General features: G+C 41.7%; 1 protein-coding gene across 1 annotated transcript; it reads left to right on the plus strand.

Annotated features, from left to right (window-relative positions):
• Positions 1 to 1,829: 1,829 nt before the first annotated feature.
• lamb3 (laminin subunit beta 3) lies at positions 1,830 to 18,063 on the plus strand. Its single transcript, XM_067245717.1, has 23 exons — positions 1,830 to 1,871; positions 2,066 to 2,123; positions 2,401 to 2,555; positions 7,826 to 7,940; positions 8,043 to 8,116; positions 8,246 to 8,437; positions 8,581 to 8,644; positions 8,734 to 8,921; positions 9,029 to 9,149; positions 9,288 to 9,476; positions 11,491 to 11,646; positions 11,814 to 12,007; positions 12,329 to 12,425; positions 12,551 to 12,923; positions 13,016 to 13,176; positions 13,391 to 13,602; positions 13,844 to 14,047; positions 14,417 to 14,561; positions 14,701 to 14,908; positions 15,125 to 15,266; positions 15,826 to 16,002; positions 16,811 to 16,973; positions 17,220 to 18,063. Exons 2-23 carry the CDS (start codon positions 2,093 to 2,095, stop codon positions 17,357 to 17,359), a joined length of 3,501 nt encoding a protein of 1,166 aa, XP_067101818.1. The 5' UTR covers positions 1,830 to 1,871; positions 2,066 to 2,092; the 3' UTR covers positions 17,360 to 18,063.
• The last annotated feature ends 453 nt before the right edge of the window (positions 18,064 to 18,516 follow it).

Raw genomic sequence — 18,516 nt, forward strand, 5'->3', positions numbered from 1 at the left:
GATATAAAAAGTTTTTTACTCTCCACACAGTGGTATGGGTGGTGTCTGCGCCGCGCCAGTGCTCAACCAAGCCCCCACTCCACTAACCCTGCGAGCACAAGGACCCTGGAGGTGAAGGAGACACCTGGCACTAATCACTCCAGATTAGCTCCTCCGTCGCGAGGACCACCTGTATTCTGATTCCACCAAAGAGATGTATATTCATTAGAGCCCGACCGATTTATCGGCGGGCCGATATTATCGGCCAATATTAGGCATTTTCCAAACTAGCAGTATCGGCATTTATAATGGCCGATAAATGAATATATAATTATACATATTTTTTACTGACAAAACGCCCTTCAACCATGTTATGAGTGTTGGTGTTGCATAGTTTGTCCACCAGATGGCACTATTCGGCCGATATATCGGCCGATATATCGGAATATCAGATTTTTTTTATAACATAGTTATATTTTTGGGATGAGTTTATATGAGTTTCAAAATTAACCCTAGGTTTCAAACCTGGCACTTGGTGTTAAGTGCCAGTGTTTTTAAATGTGCAGATAGTCTTTCTCTTTTGTTTAGTTTTTTTCACCAATAACTAATATCTCTGTTTTATCTTGGTTGAGCTGAAGAAAGTTATGTGACATCCATACAAGTATAGATATATACAAGTGATCAACAATTCCTTAAATATTAGCAATCAGTAATCTGTGGGCCCACTCAAGGCTATACTGCATGCTGCCCAGTCACCAAGGACCATTGGAACCCCTCTTCTCCACGGTCCATTGGTAACACCCTCTGAGCTTTACCCCGCACTGTCCCTAATGTCCCCAACACACTCTCCAAAGCTGCTTCGATTCCCGGCCGTGCCAAATGACGTTGTGTCCTTGGGCAAGGCACTTCCCCCTACTTGCCTCAGGGAGAATGTCCCTGTACTTACTGTAAGTCGCTCTGGATAAGAGCGTCTGCTAAATGACTAAATGTAATGTAAATGTAGAATAAAACCCTCGGAAAAGTACAGTACAGCCTACAGCAACAGTGATTGACCAACTGCCATAGTTAAGTTATTGATTGGCAGTGGAAGCCCATCAGACGAGACCACACCCGTCTGATGATGTGTGTGCGTGTGTGCTGCAACAGGTGAGTCAGAGAACACACCCTTGTCCTTAGTCAAATGCACAATGAAGAAAAACAAAACGGGGCCTGAGGCTACGTTTAATTACACACAGGTGACGATCCACGTACCACCTATATGCCAACACAAGAGTACCCCCTCAGGGCACATGTGTTGACCACACAAAGGTTGGCAACCTGGAACATGCCTTGAGGTTACACCTTCTGGGTTTATGTGTATGTGTGAATTTACTAGAGAATTCTTTTTAGCTCACCACCAAAATGATAGTTTATTTATTTAAGAAGAAATCAGCAAGACTTGTGCAAGTTGTGTATTTATTGAAGTTGTGAATTTCTTTATATTTTAAGGGATAAAGTCAGAAGCCTGGCATAGCAACATGATGTGAAAAGTGTGGCATATTTCTTGACAAAGACTATCTCAGACACAGTTCTGTTTCATCAGAGGCTGCTACACAGTGAATGTACAGAAAGTGTGTGTGTGGGGTTTTGATTGTGTATCGCTCACTGTTTATTTGGTTGTGATTATATTGAGGTTTACTTTATGTCGAGAGGGATATAGAGTTAAGCCTTGCCATGGCTTGTGATGTTGGTGTGTGTGTATGTGTGTCATGTAGGGTGTGGCAGTGGAGTGGAGGTTGTCAGAGTTACCTTTTTGACACACACTGCATCATAGCGAAGAGGTGAGACAGTATTTAAAAGACAGACACACACATGTTGAAAGACTTACTGAACAGGACACAGAACTACAACTGGTGAGCTTTGAGAAGAATAAATACATACATTTGATGTGGTTATACATTGGATTTAAATGTTGTCTTCTCTTGTTTTGTCACTTTTCTTAAAGCTTTCGTAGCTTTTCTTGGTTTGGAGTATCTTGCCTTTCTGAAATATTCAGATTTTTGTGATTTTGCATTTGATGTTCACATATTCAATTTTTTATCTTTAGTAAGAATATTTATAAAGACAGGAGTAAATGAAGATTTGGATTGCACTCCATTTAGCAGGTATGTTTTCAATATTTATGCAAACTTATTTGATCTGTTTACAATATATTTATCTTCCTCTCTTCATGTATGAAATACTTTTTATTCAGTGTTTACTTGACTCATTTATTTCTTCATCCCTCCACTGTCCATACTTATGCTGTAATTTTAGTGCTTTTGTGAAGAATGTATGATGAAATACGATCTGTTGGACGCTACCTATTTATGAATGACAGGCAGGCAAGCAAACCAACAGTGGTCATCCCATATTTTGTACTGACCCCTCCCTCCCCCATAGCCCTGGCTGCTGTGGCGTATGCCCAGACAGACTGCTCCAGGGGGGCCTGCTACCCCCCTACAGGTGACCTGCTCCTGGGCCGCGGCCAGCTGCTTCACGCCTCCTCCACCTGCGGTCTGACGGGCAGTGAAGTCTTCTGCTCTCCCTTTCAACTGGTAGGTTTCTTCTTCTCCTATACGTGTGCATGCGTTTACTGGTATGTTCACACAGACACACATTCTTGTCCAGCTTGGCCGCTTGGTGGACAGTGGATCCATTAGGCATGGGTTGGTTTATTGGTTGGCTGTCTCACTGGCTGTTTGTCTGGTTTACTAGTTTCCTGGCTGCCTGTCTGGTGTGTGAAATCGTCTAGGTTAAGTGCCAAAGACACCCAGGGCTGGACACATGTTGCAACTGTAGTCTTTGACCGCTGTCTGACAAAAAATGCTGAAGAAGAGCATCCAGATCAGATTTGCTGTGTTGAGAAGAAAATATATTGTCCACAGTGATTATACAAAACCAGAACATTTGCATAATCCAACCAAATCAAACAGATCTTTGATTAAGAAATGTCACACAATAATGGTCTTTACAGTATTAAATATTCTCCTTTGGGCATTTTAGATACATAAACAATATTATCCATAACACTACACAATGCTTACACTTTCCATAGTTTATGGACAAATGTTTCCTGTCAGTGTCACTCAGTTTATTTAACTTTTTACCTGAGCCACATCTCTGTCAGTCTGGGAGGGGCAAGGAAATGTTACACTGAAGAGACAAAAACTGTATGAGCATGTCTGAGACTAGACAGACACACCCACATTCCCTCACACACAGGCATGCTCGAGCACACACACCCACACAATGAATCTGAACATTCCCGTAGACCATCGAATACTTCCTGTTTGCCATGTCATCATATACCAGTCTGATCTTGTCTCACTCATTCCAAAGTAGTAGATATCTCATTCTAAATGGAGCCCAAAATGTCCATTTAACTTGTTCTTCACCCTCTCTCTCTATGATCAGACATTGTATACATGTTTATGAGAATTAATCATTTAGATCATAAGACCTAAGATAGAGCTACAGTGTGTGGGATTGATAACTGTGGTTCACTTTTTTTCTGTTAATGGTATTGGTTAAACTAAAGCGCTGAGATCATAAATCTCAGCATTTTTGTGTTTTGATAAGCCCACACGCATTTAGTGATTTAGCTGAGGGTGACAGTATACATCATTAATTATGTTTAATGTGGTAAATTTGGCCTGGGAGTGTCTAGACCAGGGGTCTCCAACCCTGTTCCTAGAGAGCTACCTGCCTGTTTTTGCTCCAACCACAGTTTTTTTGACCTGATTCAACACTAGTTACCTGACCACCCAGTTAATTATTACAATCAAAGTCTACAGGTACACTACAGACTCACCAGGAACAGAGTTGGGACCCCTTGTCTCGACGATTGGTGTGTGTGTGTGCGTTTGCACAAGTGTATGTGCTTATTTGAGCGTGAATCATGTCCGTAGGGTGGAGTTGTAAAGTCTGACACAGACTTTACTCAGCTCAAGTGAGACAGTGTGTGTGCGTGTGTGTAGGCCCATCTTTTTGTGGTCATACCCTGGCAGTCGTCACAGACCTACTGCCTTGTGGATTAGTCTAGGACAAGCAAGGCTGTATGTACGTATGTGTGTGTGTGCATGCGTGTGTGTGTTTGAATGTCAATGTGTGTCATTTGGTCTAATGCATTTCCTACACTATACAGTATATTTAGTTTGGCCTTGGTTCCTAGTTTGGAAAAGACACTTAAGTCAGTTCCATTATTTTCAAACCTCTCACTGAATAAATACTGTATATGACAAAGTTCTTTAGTTTAAATGTGCCAAGCTTCAGCTTGAAGTGGTGGAAGTTGAGCATTTGTTTTAAAAACAGGGTGACATAGTGACTGCCAGTCTGCCTCTGTGTTTGTGAGAAAAACATAATCATGGTATTTTGTTGTTACATGATGTTAAATGAAAGACATACTCGGTCCAGACAGTATACAAATTGCCACACACACTGCTGACCTTCTTTGACGGAAGGAACAGCTTGGAGATAGAAATAGAATAATTTCTTTGTTTTTGGTTTCTATAATGTAAGCATGTGTACAAGAATAGATAATGCTCAACCTGTACATTTGAGAAAATCCACAACTAGTCCACACACTAAAATGTAAATGTGTGAGTCTTGAGAGATTGCAGAGGGATATACAGTAGGTAGAAGAACTGGAATGGGGAACATGAGAGGGGGGGGGAGAGGGATCAAGGGAGAGTGCTGAGATTGGACAGTAGGACATTATTTAGTCATTTAGCAGACGCTCTTATCCAGAGCGACTTACATTACATTATTCGTTTGACAAAGTAAACCCAAAGAGGTTGAATTAACCACACAGTCAAACGTAACTTGCGCAACATTATCCTCTAACCTTGACCTGCCCATGGCAGTAGGAGAGTTGTTAGAGTTAGCCTGCTGCCAAAATGGCTTCCCCAAGAGGCCTCCTCTGGTCTCATGAAGGACCAATCCGAGAGTAGATAGGCAGGGCTGTTCCCGAATCCTATGAGACAGAGAGGCCTTTAGCCAATGAGAAGGTTTATCAGGGCCCATCCAACTACATTCTAGTCGGCTGTCCAAAACAATTTTATTTTCTAGTTTGTCTGTGGTTCTTAAAATTGTCTTCTAAACTTTATTTAGTATGTTCGATGATGTCTGCCTGAAATCGCCCTCAAGCCAACTGTCTCTAACCTGTAACAAACCAAATGGTTTTGTGTTTGTTACACATAACCATCCAGATGATAATGCGTTTGTTACACGTGTAATGTGTTTGTTACATATAACCATCTGGAATGTCGTCCTTGGAAACTGCAGGCACTTGGCAAAAATACTTGGCAGGTGATTGGATGAACCATCTGTCTATCATCCTCTATCACTGGCACACACACACAGACACACACATACACACACACACGCACAGTCTTTGTGGTTTATGGGCACTAATCAAATGGATGGACAGACAGACAGACAGACAACCATATTACTGTTCAACTTGTATCAGTATTCTGTAAAACATGCCATTCTTCTTTGGTCACTTTTCCAGTGAGTGTAACTCCTGATGGTGACAGAGGACTAGATATTGGAAACAAAGGAGGTGATGGGGTATTGTCTAAACACTATTATTATGTAACAAATGGTACTGGAAATGGACGGTAAATTGCGCTAGCGCAAAAGTCGATGGAACTAGTTCAAATGGTTGGAATAGTTAAATGATTTTGGAAAGAGGCATTCCCCCTTTTTTTTGTCTCCACCAGTCTTATATAAAAACATAGACACATTGTACAGCTGTCAAAAATTGCTACATCTTATGTTTTGTTATATCGTCTCGGCCAGTGGTTTTCAACTGGTTTAACCTTAGGAGCCACATTTGTCCTTAAGTCACGACCCAAATATAATTTCATTTCCAAACCATTATAATTAATTTCAGTTGAATGCGGGCGGCACCTTGTGAGCCTATGCACCTTTCAAACTAAAAGCGCACCATCGTAAGTTCGGTAACTTTTTAAAATAAAAGCACATGTCTGCGATCCTCTCCACACCAGCTTGCGACCCACTTTTGGGTCGGGACCCACCAGTTGAAAAACACGGGTCTAGGCAATTTCATATGTACTTCCACAGCTCTTACGGCACTTCTCCCAACACTTCCTTCTAACTCTCCCATAACTTGATCAAGCGACTTCAAACCTCCTATGCTGAGGCAACATGAATAATATCAAATGACTGGAGTGTTAGCTTTTTGACAATTGAAAGGACTAAAGAGACTGCAAGGTCAGTGCAAGTGACACTGTGTACCTACATTGTTTCAGAAAAGATAGTGCAGCACATGATTTTATTCTTACAGAACCCCTTTTACAGTCAGTTCTTGGCCTTCTCGCTCAAATAAGTTTTTTTGTTTGTGTTTAGGTTTCATCTTGGGGCCCAATCATCTTGGGATGATTAATCAAATGTTGTACACTGTTATGCATATAATTTAACAACGGACATTTCTCCTTTCAATCATGCAGGCTTAGTCACATTACTTCATAAACCCACCGTACAATTTGATTAGAGCATAGACTTTACACAACACTGAAGATCACATAATTCCCTTTTCACAAATGCCAGCAAACATGAGGAAAATGCGATCAAGTCATTGATGTCAATGGGTAAGATTTGTAAAAGTATAGAAGACATGGATGGAAGATTATATGGTTTTGTATGTGTGTGGATGTCTGTGTGGTTTCTTGTAGACTTGAGTTGAGTCAAAGATAAATGGAGAAATGAGTGGGGTTAGATAGTGTTGAAATAAAAGAAAGAAAGACACAATAAAAGGAAGGGAGAGGGTAGAAAATTACATGATACAGGGAGAGAGCAAAGAGAGAGAGATAACGAGAGTTTCCAGATGGACAGTAACCTTGGCCCTCATTGAAACAACCAGTGCAGCAAGACTTTTTACCCACTGGGGAGAAGGCAGAAGCACAGTGTCCTCTGAGCAGAGGGGTCAGCAGGACTCAGACCATCCTAAACCTGCTGCTCCCCTCGGACACAAGCAGATGGAGGGGCAGAGAAAGGACGGGAAAAGGGGAAGGGGGAGTAAGGAGCAAGGAAAGGGGATTGGGGGAAAAGGTAAAATCTAGAAAATATGGAGGCAAGGAAATGCAGATGAATAGAACAGAGGTGGCAAGAAGGAAGAGAGGAGTTTGAAATGGGAAAGAAGAAGTAAGGAGTAAATATTGGAGCGATGACACTCCTCTATGTGTTTGTGTGTGTGGCACTGCCTCAATCCCTCTTCCAACTCAATACAAGTGACCAATGTACAATTCCATGTACGCACATGTGGATTTTGGCTAAAGATATGGGATCACTTTCAGATAATCAAACACATAGACACACACAATAGATAACCCAGACCTAAACATCCCAATGATTCTCTGCTGATCAGGTTTCATGTCACCAAGGTGATGGAGGTTGGCTAAATCCATATTCCACGATTGCATGACTGTGTAACACTGGGAATCCCCTCACTATGTGCTTATGTCCAAACACAGGTCAAGCACACAGCACTGTAACACACACACATACAAGACACACACACGTGATTTTGTGTTTTTGAAAGACTTAAAAGGAAGACTGATATTTCACTTGACTAAGGTAATCCGCATTGTGCTTTATATTTTTCTCTCTGCGATCTCTCTCAAACAAACACAAACCCATTAACTTTTATCTGTCACTCAATATCTCTGCTTTATTTGTGTGTCCAGTACAGTACAAGGTTGCCATATTATCAACTCTTCCTGTGCTAATGTCTTTCCATGAATATAATATAATGAATAGGCTAATGACTCTAATGACGTTGCTTATTCTCTCTTTTTCTCAGTGGAAAATGAAGTGCTGTCCATGTGACTCTCGCAACTCTTTGGGTAGTCTGGCCCACACTGTGCAGAACGTTCTGTCCACTGCAGGACCCAAACGCTGGTGGCAATCTAAGAAAGGTAAGAGAAAAGAGGATGAGGAATTCATTAGAGAGGGTAGGAGTGAATGATTAATGAATAATTAACTGAGACTAACTAATCAACTACTCAAACTTTCTGTAGATGCAAACCCAGTAACGCTTCAGTTGGACCTTAAGAACCTTTTTCAGCTGGAGACCTTGGTTCTGACCTTCAAGGTAAAAGTAACTTCACAGAATGTATTGATACAATGTTGCCATTTTTCTGAAGTTTTTGGAAAAACCCTTGTCAACAGCAATATTAAATGGACTTACAAATTATTGACCTTGTTTGGCTTGTGTTTAAAGGGTCCTCGTCCCAGCGCTCTTGTTGTGGAACGGACTTTAGATAACGGACAAACATGGCAACCGGCCCTCTACATGGCCAGCAACTGCCGTTCAGCATTTCCTGATGTCACCACTACAGCACCTCGCACATTGGACCAGACCTATTGCTACTCTATGTCTCCAGTGTCACCAAACCCCTACCAGGACCAGATGGTGAGGTGGTCACTACCTTTAGAGATTGGAACTACAACTCCTAAAAGATGTTGTGATTTTGTTATCTAAAAGATTAGCATTTTAAAAACATGTGTTTGTAGTTTTCTTCTGTGCATTTTATTGACTGAAAACTTTTCCTCCAGATCCAGTTCAGTCCTTTGCGTCAGTTTTCTGCTGTTAGAGTTCCCAATTGGCAGAAGATCGAAGGTTAATAAGAAACCACTCACTCTTTATTGACATTCTTGTTGTCTAATCAAATGCCTTGCCTAGAAACTGACAGTAGTCTCCATCCACAGAGGTGTCTGGATTGACAGGACTAAGGGTTAGGTTGACAGAACTGGGGCCTGTGCCCCGTCTCCAAGGCCGAGCCGCAAGTCAGTTCTACGCCCTCAGTGAGATGAAGGTTATTGGCAGCTGCATGTGCCATGGCCATGCAAACCGCTGCCTACCAGATACCTCTTCCAACCAGCCACCCAGTATGCAGGTGTGTGTTTGTCTGTGTGTGTGGTAGGAACTCACAACGTGCGTATGTCTCTCTCTGTGTATGAATGCTTGTGTCACATGTAAACTTGTGAATGTGTGTGTTTACAGGTCAGTGCTCAGTGTGAGTGCCACCACAACACAGCAGGGTTGAACTGTGAGCGCTGTGCAGACCTCTACAACGACTTGCCTTGGAGACCAGCCGAAGAAGGAAACACCCACACCTGCAAACGTATGCAACACCTACCACAATCTCTCACTACCAAGACCTGAGATGGTTCTGGATACATTGTTATAATTAACCTGTAATGTGAGCATAAACTCTTAAACTTCTGCCTTATACTTTACCCTTCATTACCGCCCCCTTCAGGATGCGAATGTAACAACCATGCCCAACGCTGTCATTTTGACCGTGCTGTGTACGAGCTGAGTGGACGGAGGAGTGGTGGTGTGTGTGAGGGCTGTATGCACCAAACCACTGGACCAAAGTGTGACCGCTGTGCTCCAGGATACCAACCCAACCCCAGGAGCAGCATGGACCGCCCGGATGCCTGCATACGTAAGCAACCTGAACTATGCACACACATTTCAGCTTTCTTTTTTGTTTGAAAATTGATTGAATTGGATTATTTTGAAGAAACTGACTAACCTTCTGAATTTAAACCTACAAAATGTTCACACTGTGTCACACTGATTTTAGTTAATCCAGGGTATGGTGGACCTTTTTTGTTCACACAATTTCCTTGACCTGTTCTCCAGACCACCCAATATTTCTCTTCAGAAGATCTACCAGAGGATCACGTTCTCCAGTTTGCGTATTAGTTAATTGATCTTCAAGACCAAGCTGTTACAATAACGTTCACAGACTTTCTGCGTTTTTTGAGGCTGCACCATTGCGATGATGCCCTTGTTCTTGCACTGTTGCTTAAACAGTACGAGTTAGACAGGGTAGTTGAACACAGGGATTCTTGAGGGTGTCAGTTTATTGCTGGGGCAATTCAAGTTCTTGACACTAAAGAGCTATTAGGCTTTATTGTCAGGGGGTTCTAATATTGGCCGACAACCAAAACTATTCCCCTATTTTACGGTTTAAAGAAATAAGGAGAAACTGAACAGTGTATTAATATGAACCAAATATGCTGGAATTACAGTTATTGGGTTAAATCAATGCAAGAATGGTCAAAGTAAGTTAAACAAAATAGATATTTAATAACATTGCAAATGAATTGAATCAATTACAAAGCAAACTTGTTTTAGGTTTTAAATCTAATCTTCATAGTGTGTGACAGATTTTGAGGCAGCACCCTTTGATTTGCTGCTGGTTAGGGCTAAATTACCCCACTAGCCCACAGGCCACTGACAGCCGGGGGTGTTACTTTTTTTTGCTGGGGGCGCTACTGTACAAGAGTGGGGACTTGTGAGTGACAGGTGTCTGGCACACCCTCTTGATTTGTTGCCCATTTGGCCTAAATTCATTCAGCCCACACAGGCCGTTGACTTTTTGGCTAGCGGCAAGTGTAGAGCTAAGAATTCGCTTTTCTGTTAAACTATTGTTGTTGTAACTTGGTATCTCGGATGTAATCATGCATTTGCTGCAGTGTGAACTATTGATTAATGGATAATAGCCTACACTTTTATAGCCCACACACCCAATATCACCACCAGCCGTCACTGGGTGGGGGACAGGGTGACACCAAGCCTTACATTCTCCGACTCTCCTGAACCTTAGTTGAAGGTTCTCCAGTTGCAACACTTGATCCTGTTGACGAGAGTTTGGTACCGCCTTTCCATGCATCACCTCCTTCAGCTCAAGATTATGTTAGTTCATCGTCTAAACTGCATCTCCTCTGATTTCTGGTGTCTTATAAACATACCTTTCGTTTACCCGTCATCCAAAAAAGTATTTCAGAAGGTAGGATATTATCTGTCTGTGTTCACATCACTTTCATGTGCCAGGCCCAGATTACGATGTGTGTGTCAGTGTATCTGTGGCTTTATTATAACCAGAACCGGGCATTGTTTGAAATCGGCAGGTGTATTGATCAAGGCCCAAGAACCTGCAATGTCGCAGTTGTTTGGATGAGCTGTTTGCTAGAAATAAATATATGTTTAGCTGCCATGTTAAGCGGCAATGTAGCAATGGACCACTCCAATATGGTATCCCTCCGCGTGGCAGGATACGCTCCGAGACCCATTTGGGTTCTTTGTGTTTGTTTGCAGACAATGTTTCCCAATCACTGGTTATCATCTTAGTAAAGTTAAAATGAAAGTTCCGTACTTCTGTGATGGTTTACAATTATATTTTGTGAACCATTATAGAATAATAAAAATAAGATCCAAGAACAACTTCACATCATCCATTAAAATAACTGTATTTGCACTATTGACTTCCAATAGCAAAAAATATTATATCCTTTCATCTTCCAACCAAAAGAATCAGAAAGGATTTTCTGAATGCAATCTCACCATTCAGTTTACTAAATCTCAACACTATTGAAATCTAAGATACTCGAGGTGACATTTTTGTATTAATCAAACTATGAAACTGTACATTTTCTTCTTATATGAAACAGGGTGTCATTGCAGTACAGAGGGGGCGGAGAATGGCGGTCAGTGTGATGATACCAGAGGGTCTTGTCGTTGCAAGGCCAACGTGGAGGGACCACACTGTGACCGCTGTAGGATGGGCTACTATGGTCTGACAGCATCAAACCCACTGGGCTGCACTAGTGGGTGACTTTTAAACTTTTGCATTTCAACAAAGCCTCACAAAGTCATTATTTATTATCGTTGTTTAGAGAGATGTATGTAGTGTGTGTGGTGCTCATTTTTAGCATTTTTGTGAACACTTCTGCATGTCTCAGCCTAACCCTCTCTCTCCCTCTTTCTATCTCAGAATGCTCTTGCTCTATTGATGGCTCTCGGTCCACTGTGTGCGACCTCCTGACTGGGCAGTGTCCTTGCAGACCCAACTACCAAGGCTTGACCTGCACCTTGTGTTCCCAGGGTTACTGGAGCACCTCCTTATCTGGCGGCTGTGAGCCCTGTCGCTGTAGCCTCACAAACTCTCACGGCAACACTTGTAACGCAGTAAGCACTCAGTGTAACCCAACCTGTCACACCAACCCAATTCAATGAAACTTGTAGGGACATTTCACAGTTTTCAACATATTTTCTTAGAGACGTTTTTCACAATTTGTGAAACAATATGACTTCTGAGATATCATAAGTTTGCATGCATTTAAACAATGCAGCTTGAAATAAATATGGACTCAATTACCGGTAGATATGTCAGTTGAATGTTGAAGGCTATATAGCAAAAACCTGTTTTTCCCATTGTACAGTAGCTGATGAAATAACTCTGTGGTGCATTTTGGCCATCCATTTGATTATTTTCTCTGTTTTCTCTAGGTAACTGGTCAGTGTGAGTGCAGATCAGGGTTCGGAGGAAGAACCTGTACAGAATGCCCCGACAACTCTTATGGAGACCCTCTCAGAGGCTGCAAACGTAATTGTCTCCTGTCCCATCTAGTCATAAACTGGTTTTTACCGGTCTTTATTCTAATATGAATCTGTAACACTCCTCCTTTCTTTCTTTTTTACCCCCCTTTCTTTCATTCCCTCTCTCCACAGCATGTGAATGTGCTGTTGGTGCAACGGTACATGGAGGGTGTGACAAGCGTACAGGGGTCTGTCACTGTCGCCTGGGCATCACAGGTGTCCGCTGCGATGCCTGCAGCCGTGGTCACTGCAGTAGTTTCCCCACTTGTGATGTCTGCCCATCTTGCTTCTTCTCCATGGACGCCCAGCTCCAGAACCTCACCCTGGGACTGATGAAGTTCTCCCACAACTTACCCTCTCTCACCGAAGTTACAGGCTCTTACAATGTGGGCCCACGTATTCAAACCCTGGAGACCCAGCTTATGCAGATATGTGACTCCCTGCCTCTCCCGCCTACTTCTGTCAGCCAGGTCAACCAAGCTCTTTTCCAGCTGAGCAAACTCAGGTGGGTGGACACCAGGTTGATGTTGATGTTGTTACAGTCACCTAACCTATTAACTTGACTCATTGTTTTATTTATTGGTGGTAATCCTCCAGAGACAAGATGATACAGGTGGATGGGAACTTGTTACCCCAGGATCGAGTGTCCAATCTGGGCTCGCAGCTAGATGATCTCCAGGCACTCCTGAACAGTCTCGGCCTGGAGTACAACATCACGAAAGACGCAGTCAGAAACGCAGTTAGCTCCAACCACGCAGGTAAGAAGGAGATAAATAGAAGGGGAGAGAAAGACATAAAGGAAGAGGGAAAGAAAGAGGAAGAGAGAGATACTTCTTTGGTAACCTGCAGTTGTAACATGGCTATTGGTTAAAACTGAACAGAAAGTAAAACGTTGGTCTGAAGTACTTAACCATAGAACTGACTGTCACAATCAATATAAACCTCAAAATCTACCCGTGTCTTGTCTACCAGGTGCTATTGCTGCCATAAAGAAGGCCTATGATGAATCAATGGATGCGGGAAAAAGTATTGGCGCCAGCAGTAAGACAGTCGAGCAGTCAACAGGGGTCAGAGGGGATGCTCTTGACCTTCAGAACCAGTTTCAACTGGCAAATATTAGAGACCTGGAAAAACTGAAAGACAAGTTGGCCACAAAGCCTAACCTCACTCCTGCAGCTAAACAGGTAACCTTGACCAGAAAGTTAGGTCATCACTTCTGTGAAGTCAATTACCTAATCAAAATGTATAGCATTTTTTATCCTCCCCCCACCCACCCCCATCCCTTTAAGTAAAGTACTTTTTAAAACCTTCTGTCTGAATCATTGTTTATATTAGGGGAAGACTATCATCTCCACATGGTCAGTTTATTTAACCATGGTTTGTTTGAGTTGATTTGAATTTAGATTCACCATCCTCCGTTGTTAGGTCTGTGGCGGTGACCGCTCGGCCCCCTGCACCCCTCTACAGTGCGTGGGGCAGCTGTGCCCTGCTGAAGGAGCACCCCCATGTGGCCGTGGGGAGACTTGTGTGGGAGCTCTGCCACTGGGGACCAGAGCTGTGAGTGATGCAGAGGAGGTAAAGAAGAGGTTGCAGCAACTCAGCAGGAAGATCACACAGACAGAGGCAAAGGTGAGTTAATGTCACACAGGCTAACATGTAGCAGACATACATTAGCCAGGAGAATAGCTATACCTGTCAGCCTGTATGTAGACTACAGTTTGTGAAGTATTATGGAGATACTTGATTGGAGATTTTTCTAGGGAACAATTCAGACTATTAAAAGAAAGCTTTTTTTTTTAAACATAATTCTGACTTGAGTGAGTGACAATTAAAACTATGTATATTTTAAGAGGAAAATGATCATGAATACCAGGGGTAAATTACATATACAATTTGTTTCACAAAATCCAAGCAATAATGTCAAAATTCTAATGATTTTAGGTTCTCTCCTGTTGACCATGTGATAATATTTGACTCCTCACATTTCCTGTTTCATAGATCCAGGAAACACAAGATATGGCCAATAAGGTGAGGAAGTCAACAGACGAGCTGACGAATCAGATGAGGAAGGCTCGGGACGACCTGGAAGGAGATCTCAGGGAAACACGTGACTTTGTGAAAGAGCTGAAGGACTTCCTGTCAGGTGAGTCATCGAAGCACCATTGAATATCTTTAGAAGATAGATGGATAGAATACACAAATGGATCATTATTGTCGATTAACAAAACACAGAACCTCTTTTACCTCCTTTTCTACGCCTCGCTTCCCCTTCTGTTCCACAGACCCGACCTCCAACCTGACCCACATTCAGGAGGTGAGTGAGTGGATCTTGAACGCCAAGCTGCCCTTCAGCCTTGCCGATCTGAAGAAGAAGCTTCAGAAGTTGAAGGACCTGGCTGCAGGGCTACCAGACAGCACTTCCTTACTGGACCAGACCATGCCACAGCTAGCCACAGCCAGACGGTTGCTAAAGGAGGCCCAGGATTCCAGGTGTGCTGCTATAACTCCTGTTAATGAAACTCTGGTCAAAAATGAGAGAAATTACAACTCATGATTACGTTTATTTTCTTTTGAGGATTAAAAAAACTACTTAAAATACCAACTTGAAGGGATACTGACTCGGCTAAAAGTAAACTTCAGTTGGATGACTTCTCCCTTTTCACTAAGTAACACAGTTGCATGGTGTCTTATGTTGCTGAAAATCAGGGATGCAGCACTGGGGGTGAAGGATGAGGCTGACAGGTTGTTGGACGGCTTCCGTTCAGTGGAAGGCTCTCTCTCTGGCCTGGAGGACAAACTGCAAGGCAGCACGGACCTTTTAGAAAACCTACAGAACAACCTTGTTGAGGTAAGAAAGAGAGGGAGAGAAAGAGGTAGATGAAGGAGAGGCAGGTACGGCTGCTGGATGGATGCGTGGTTGTGGGCAATAGTGTACAAGTCGTTTTTGCAGACACTAGGTTCATTGGCAGCCCCAATGCAAACATTACATAATTGTCAATATCTATGCGCTGTTAATTTTTTTTTTTTCAGATTTTGTCACTTTTCCTTGCTAATTTTAAATGGACATTCCAATAAAGTGTAGTGGCAAAGCACCCCAGCTTTGTTGAATTTGAGCCCAATGACCCAAGTTCTTGGTCAATGGCATTTGCCAATAGGCAGAACAGAAGGAATGTTGGGAAACCTTTGGGGAAAAAGACGGAAGTAAAAGTTAGAAAATAGATTTGCATAGAATGTGTAACTATTTTGTGTAAAATAATAATTATTCAAACCCCCAACAAGTTTAGTTTGTTATGTTCAAATATTCAACATAATGGATGAAAGTAATAGTTCTTATTTTACATACCTTTTCCTATTTATTCTCTATAACATCTCCCTCTTTCCATTCTTTCAATCCCTCTCCTCCCCAGGCTCAGGCTCAAATGGACCCAGCGGTTAAGGCCCTGGGAGAGGTGACTGCCCTGAACAATGGCATGAAGCCTCAACTAGAGGGGCTCAAGGCCCTGCTGAACTCTGGAGGCCAATTGGCCCAGAATGCAACAGGAGAGGCTGGGAAAGCCAAGAGAGAAGCAGATGCTGCAGCTGAGGTAATTGTGTACACTTTAATTTCAGAGTTTTACATGAATATGTGTGGCGGCCTGGGGAAACTGAATACCTTTCTGGGTATTATACATATTTAGAAACTACAAACTCTCCTGAATACAAATATGTTTAAATCACTCAGATATCTTTATCACAACTGAAGTTACATCATTTTAAAGTTGACCTGTGTCAAAAAGTGATAAGGGAGAAAACTGCATTCAAAGATTCCACTCCGTTTCATTCTACTTTACTGTGGCGAATATGGAAAGGAAATCCTTTTGTTCGTAATCACGTTGAGAATGTAAATGTCAGTTTAACTATAGTCTACATTAATAACTTCTCAGCAAGTTATTTTTAAGTTTAACAACCTGACTTAATTGATCAGTTGTTTGGGGCTGCTGCAGCACTCAAAAGAGCAGGCAAACTGAGCATTTGATTTGACATGGCTTGAAAATCTTGCTAGCTGACATGTCCAAAAACTGTTGAAATTAACAGTTTTTCATTAGTAATCATATACTTTTTGTACATTACAATGAAGTTTAGGGTGTTAACTATACAAAACATCAAAAATCTCAATTTTGACAGAAAACTATTTTCGATCTTTTATGGCTTATAGCCAACAATGAGCGGCCGCGACATCCGACGGGTTTCCGCAGGCCGCCACACATATAGCCACAGCAACAAGACCTACAGGAATGTGTCTGTGTACAGCATGTTTGTCTGTGTGATCGATGAATTTATTAATGTTTTGCTAAGAGATTGTTTTTTTAGGTAATGATCTGCTCACATCTACCTGTGTGTGTGTGTGTGTAGGATCTGGTGACCCTGGAGAAGCAACTCAAAAAGCTGCAGGCTGCAGCAAAGGCCAACGGGGATGGTGATGCGGTGGGGTCAGCAGGCAATCGTCTCCAGATGTTGCAGAAAGAGGGTGGGTCCTTGGCCCAGGACACAGGAGACATGATGAAGGCTCTTGCAGGTAAAGATGAATTCCAGGAAAACATAGTCAAATCAGAGCATATTATGAATCACAAACATAAGAACATTTAGGCAGTAAAGTCCAGGACATTAAAAAATAAAAAGTATGTTGAACCCATCTGATCTGTTGGATAAGAACCTTAGTAACAAATAACAAAACAAAATACTAAGTACTTGTCAAATGTTGTCATTTTAAAGTTTGCTTTCGAATTTATCAACAATTTTTTGTTTACAACCCTCTTTTCAGGCAAAGCCGACTCCCTGCGTGATCTGCAGAACCAGGTCCTCCAGAAGTCGGAGAGGCTGAGTGGCCTGGATGCCAAGCTGCAGGAAATATTGGCTGACCTCCGTGAGAAGGTTACCATCCTGTCCACTTGCCAGGGATGAGGGGTCAAAAGACGCATCTCAAACACCTACAACATACTTCCACTGGTTGGCACTGCACTTCAAATAGTTGTCACCAGTGGAAATTGTATTACACTGACAGCCATAACAAATTCTCAGTATTCAATTGAATTATTGTTATTTTTTTATTTACCGTAACAAGGTAGTAATGTAATACTTGGAGCCAATATGGGGCCAAATGTGTTCATCTAAATGATTTACATATTTAATTATATGAATTGCAACCTAATGCTTTTAATGTGCAGTCCAGTCCACTTACATGTACATAATTACTGTTCAGCAGTGTTACAATCTAATGTTCCTGATCCTAGAGATTATAGTAAAATATGCTCAATTACACTTTATTTTTTTTATTAAAAAAATAGGAGTTTATAATGTTTTGGATGTTACCAACAAAACATGTGACGATTTCATGGAACCTTCTGGAAAACTTGAAGATGGATAACTTCAAGTTTTCCAGAAGGTTACTTACATACTAATTGTCAGCAATGTACTGTTAGAACACATTATGGCATGACATTCCTAGTAAAATGTAAAGTTTTAAAGTTTAAAGTATTCAACTGATGGTTAAAGATTTGCTATTCAGAGAGATGTTGCATATTTTTTGTGTGTACTCACAGTAAGCATAAAACTTGGTCAAATACCCACAAATCTTTTTCTCAATAAACAGATTATTCACTAGTTTTCACAGCCTTTTAGCCTTGTTTGTTGTTCACCAGTCACATAATGGGGGTTGGGGGGAGTGTGAGCTTATGCAAAGTATATTGTGATTCAAATGTTTATTGAGAAAAGACAAGAAGCAAACAAGTTCATACATTTTACATACAATATTTCAAAGTCTATTGATGATGATACTAGTATAACTTTATAGCGTGTATGGCATAAAAGTGGCACATATAAACTCTACCGATAGTGGTCTTAAAAGCCAGACAAAAAACATCTTATGTCCAATGGCTTTACACAGTATGAGTTGTTGCATGAGACCCATGAAAAGGTCAATTAAACAATTCAACAGCCAACACAAATTTCTCAGCAACTTCCTGCAGCAATCAAACAAAAATAAAACAAGAAGGTTACAGCCATAGAATTAGAATTATACTTCTATGGTTGTCATTTTGTGTAGTCACATGGCTAAATTG

The sequence above is a fragment of the Osmerus mordax genome, chromosome 1 (genome assembly GCF_038355195.1).
Source record: "Osmerus mordax isolate fOsmMor3 chromosome 1, fOsmMor3.pri, whole genome shotgun sequence".
Taxonomy (NCBI): Eukaryota; Metazoa; Chordata; class Actinopteri; order Osmeriformes; family Osmeridae; genus Osmerus; species Osmerus mordax.

What these genes read in the sequence shown, in the direction of transcription:
- lamb3 (XM_067245717.1), top strand. Translation starts at nt 2,093, where the DNA reads ATGAAGATTTGGATTGCACTCCATTTAGCAG. An exon ending in TCACACAGACAGAGGCAAAG is followed by an intron (nt 14,048 to 14,416) that starts GTGAGTTAATGT and finishes CCTGTTTCATAG; the next exon opens with ATCCAGGAAACACAAGATAT. An exon ending in CATGATGAAGGCTCTTGCAG is followed by an intron (nt 16,974 to 17,219) that starts GTAAAGATGAAT and finishes CCCTCTTTTCAG; the next exon opens with GCAAAGCCGACTCCCTGCGT.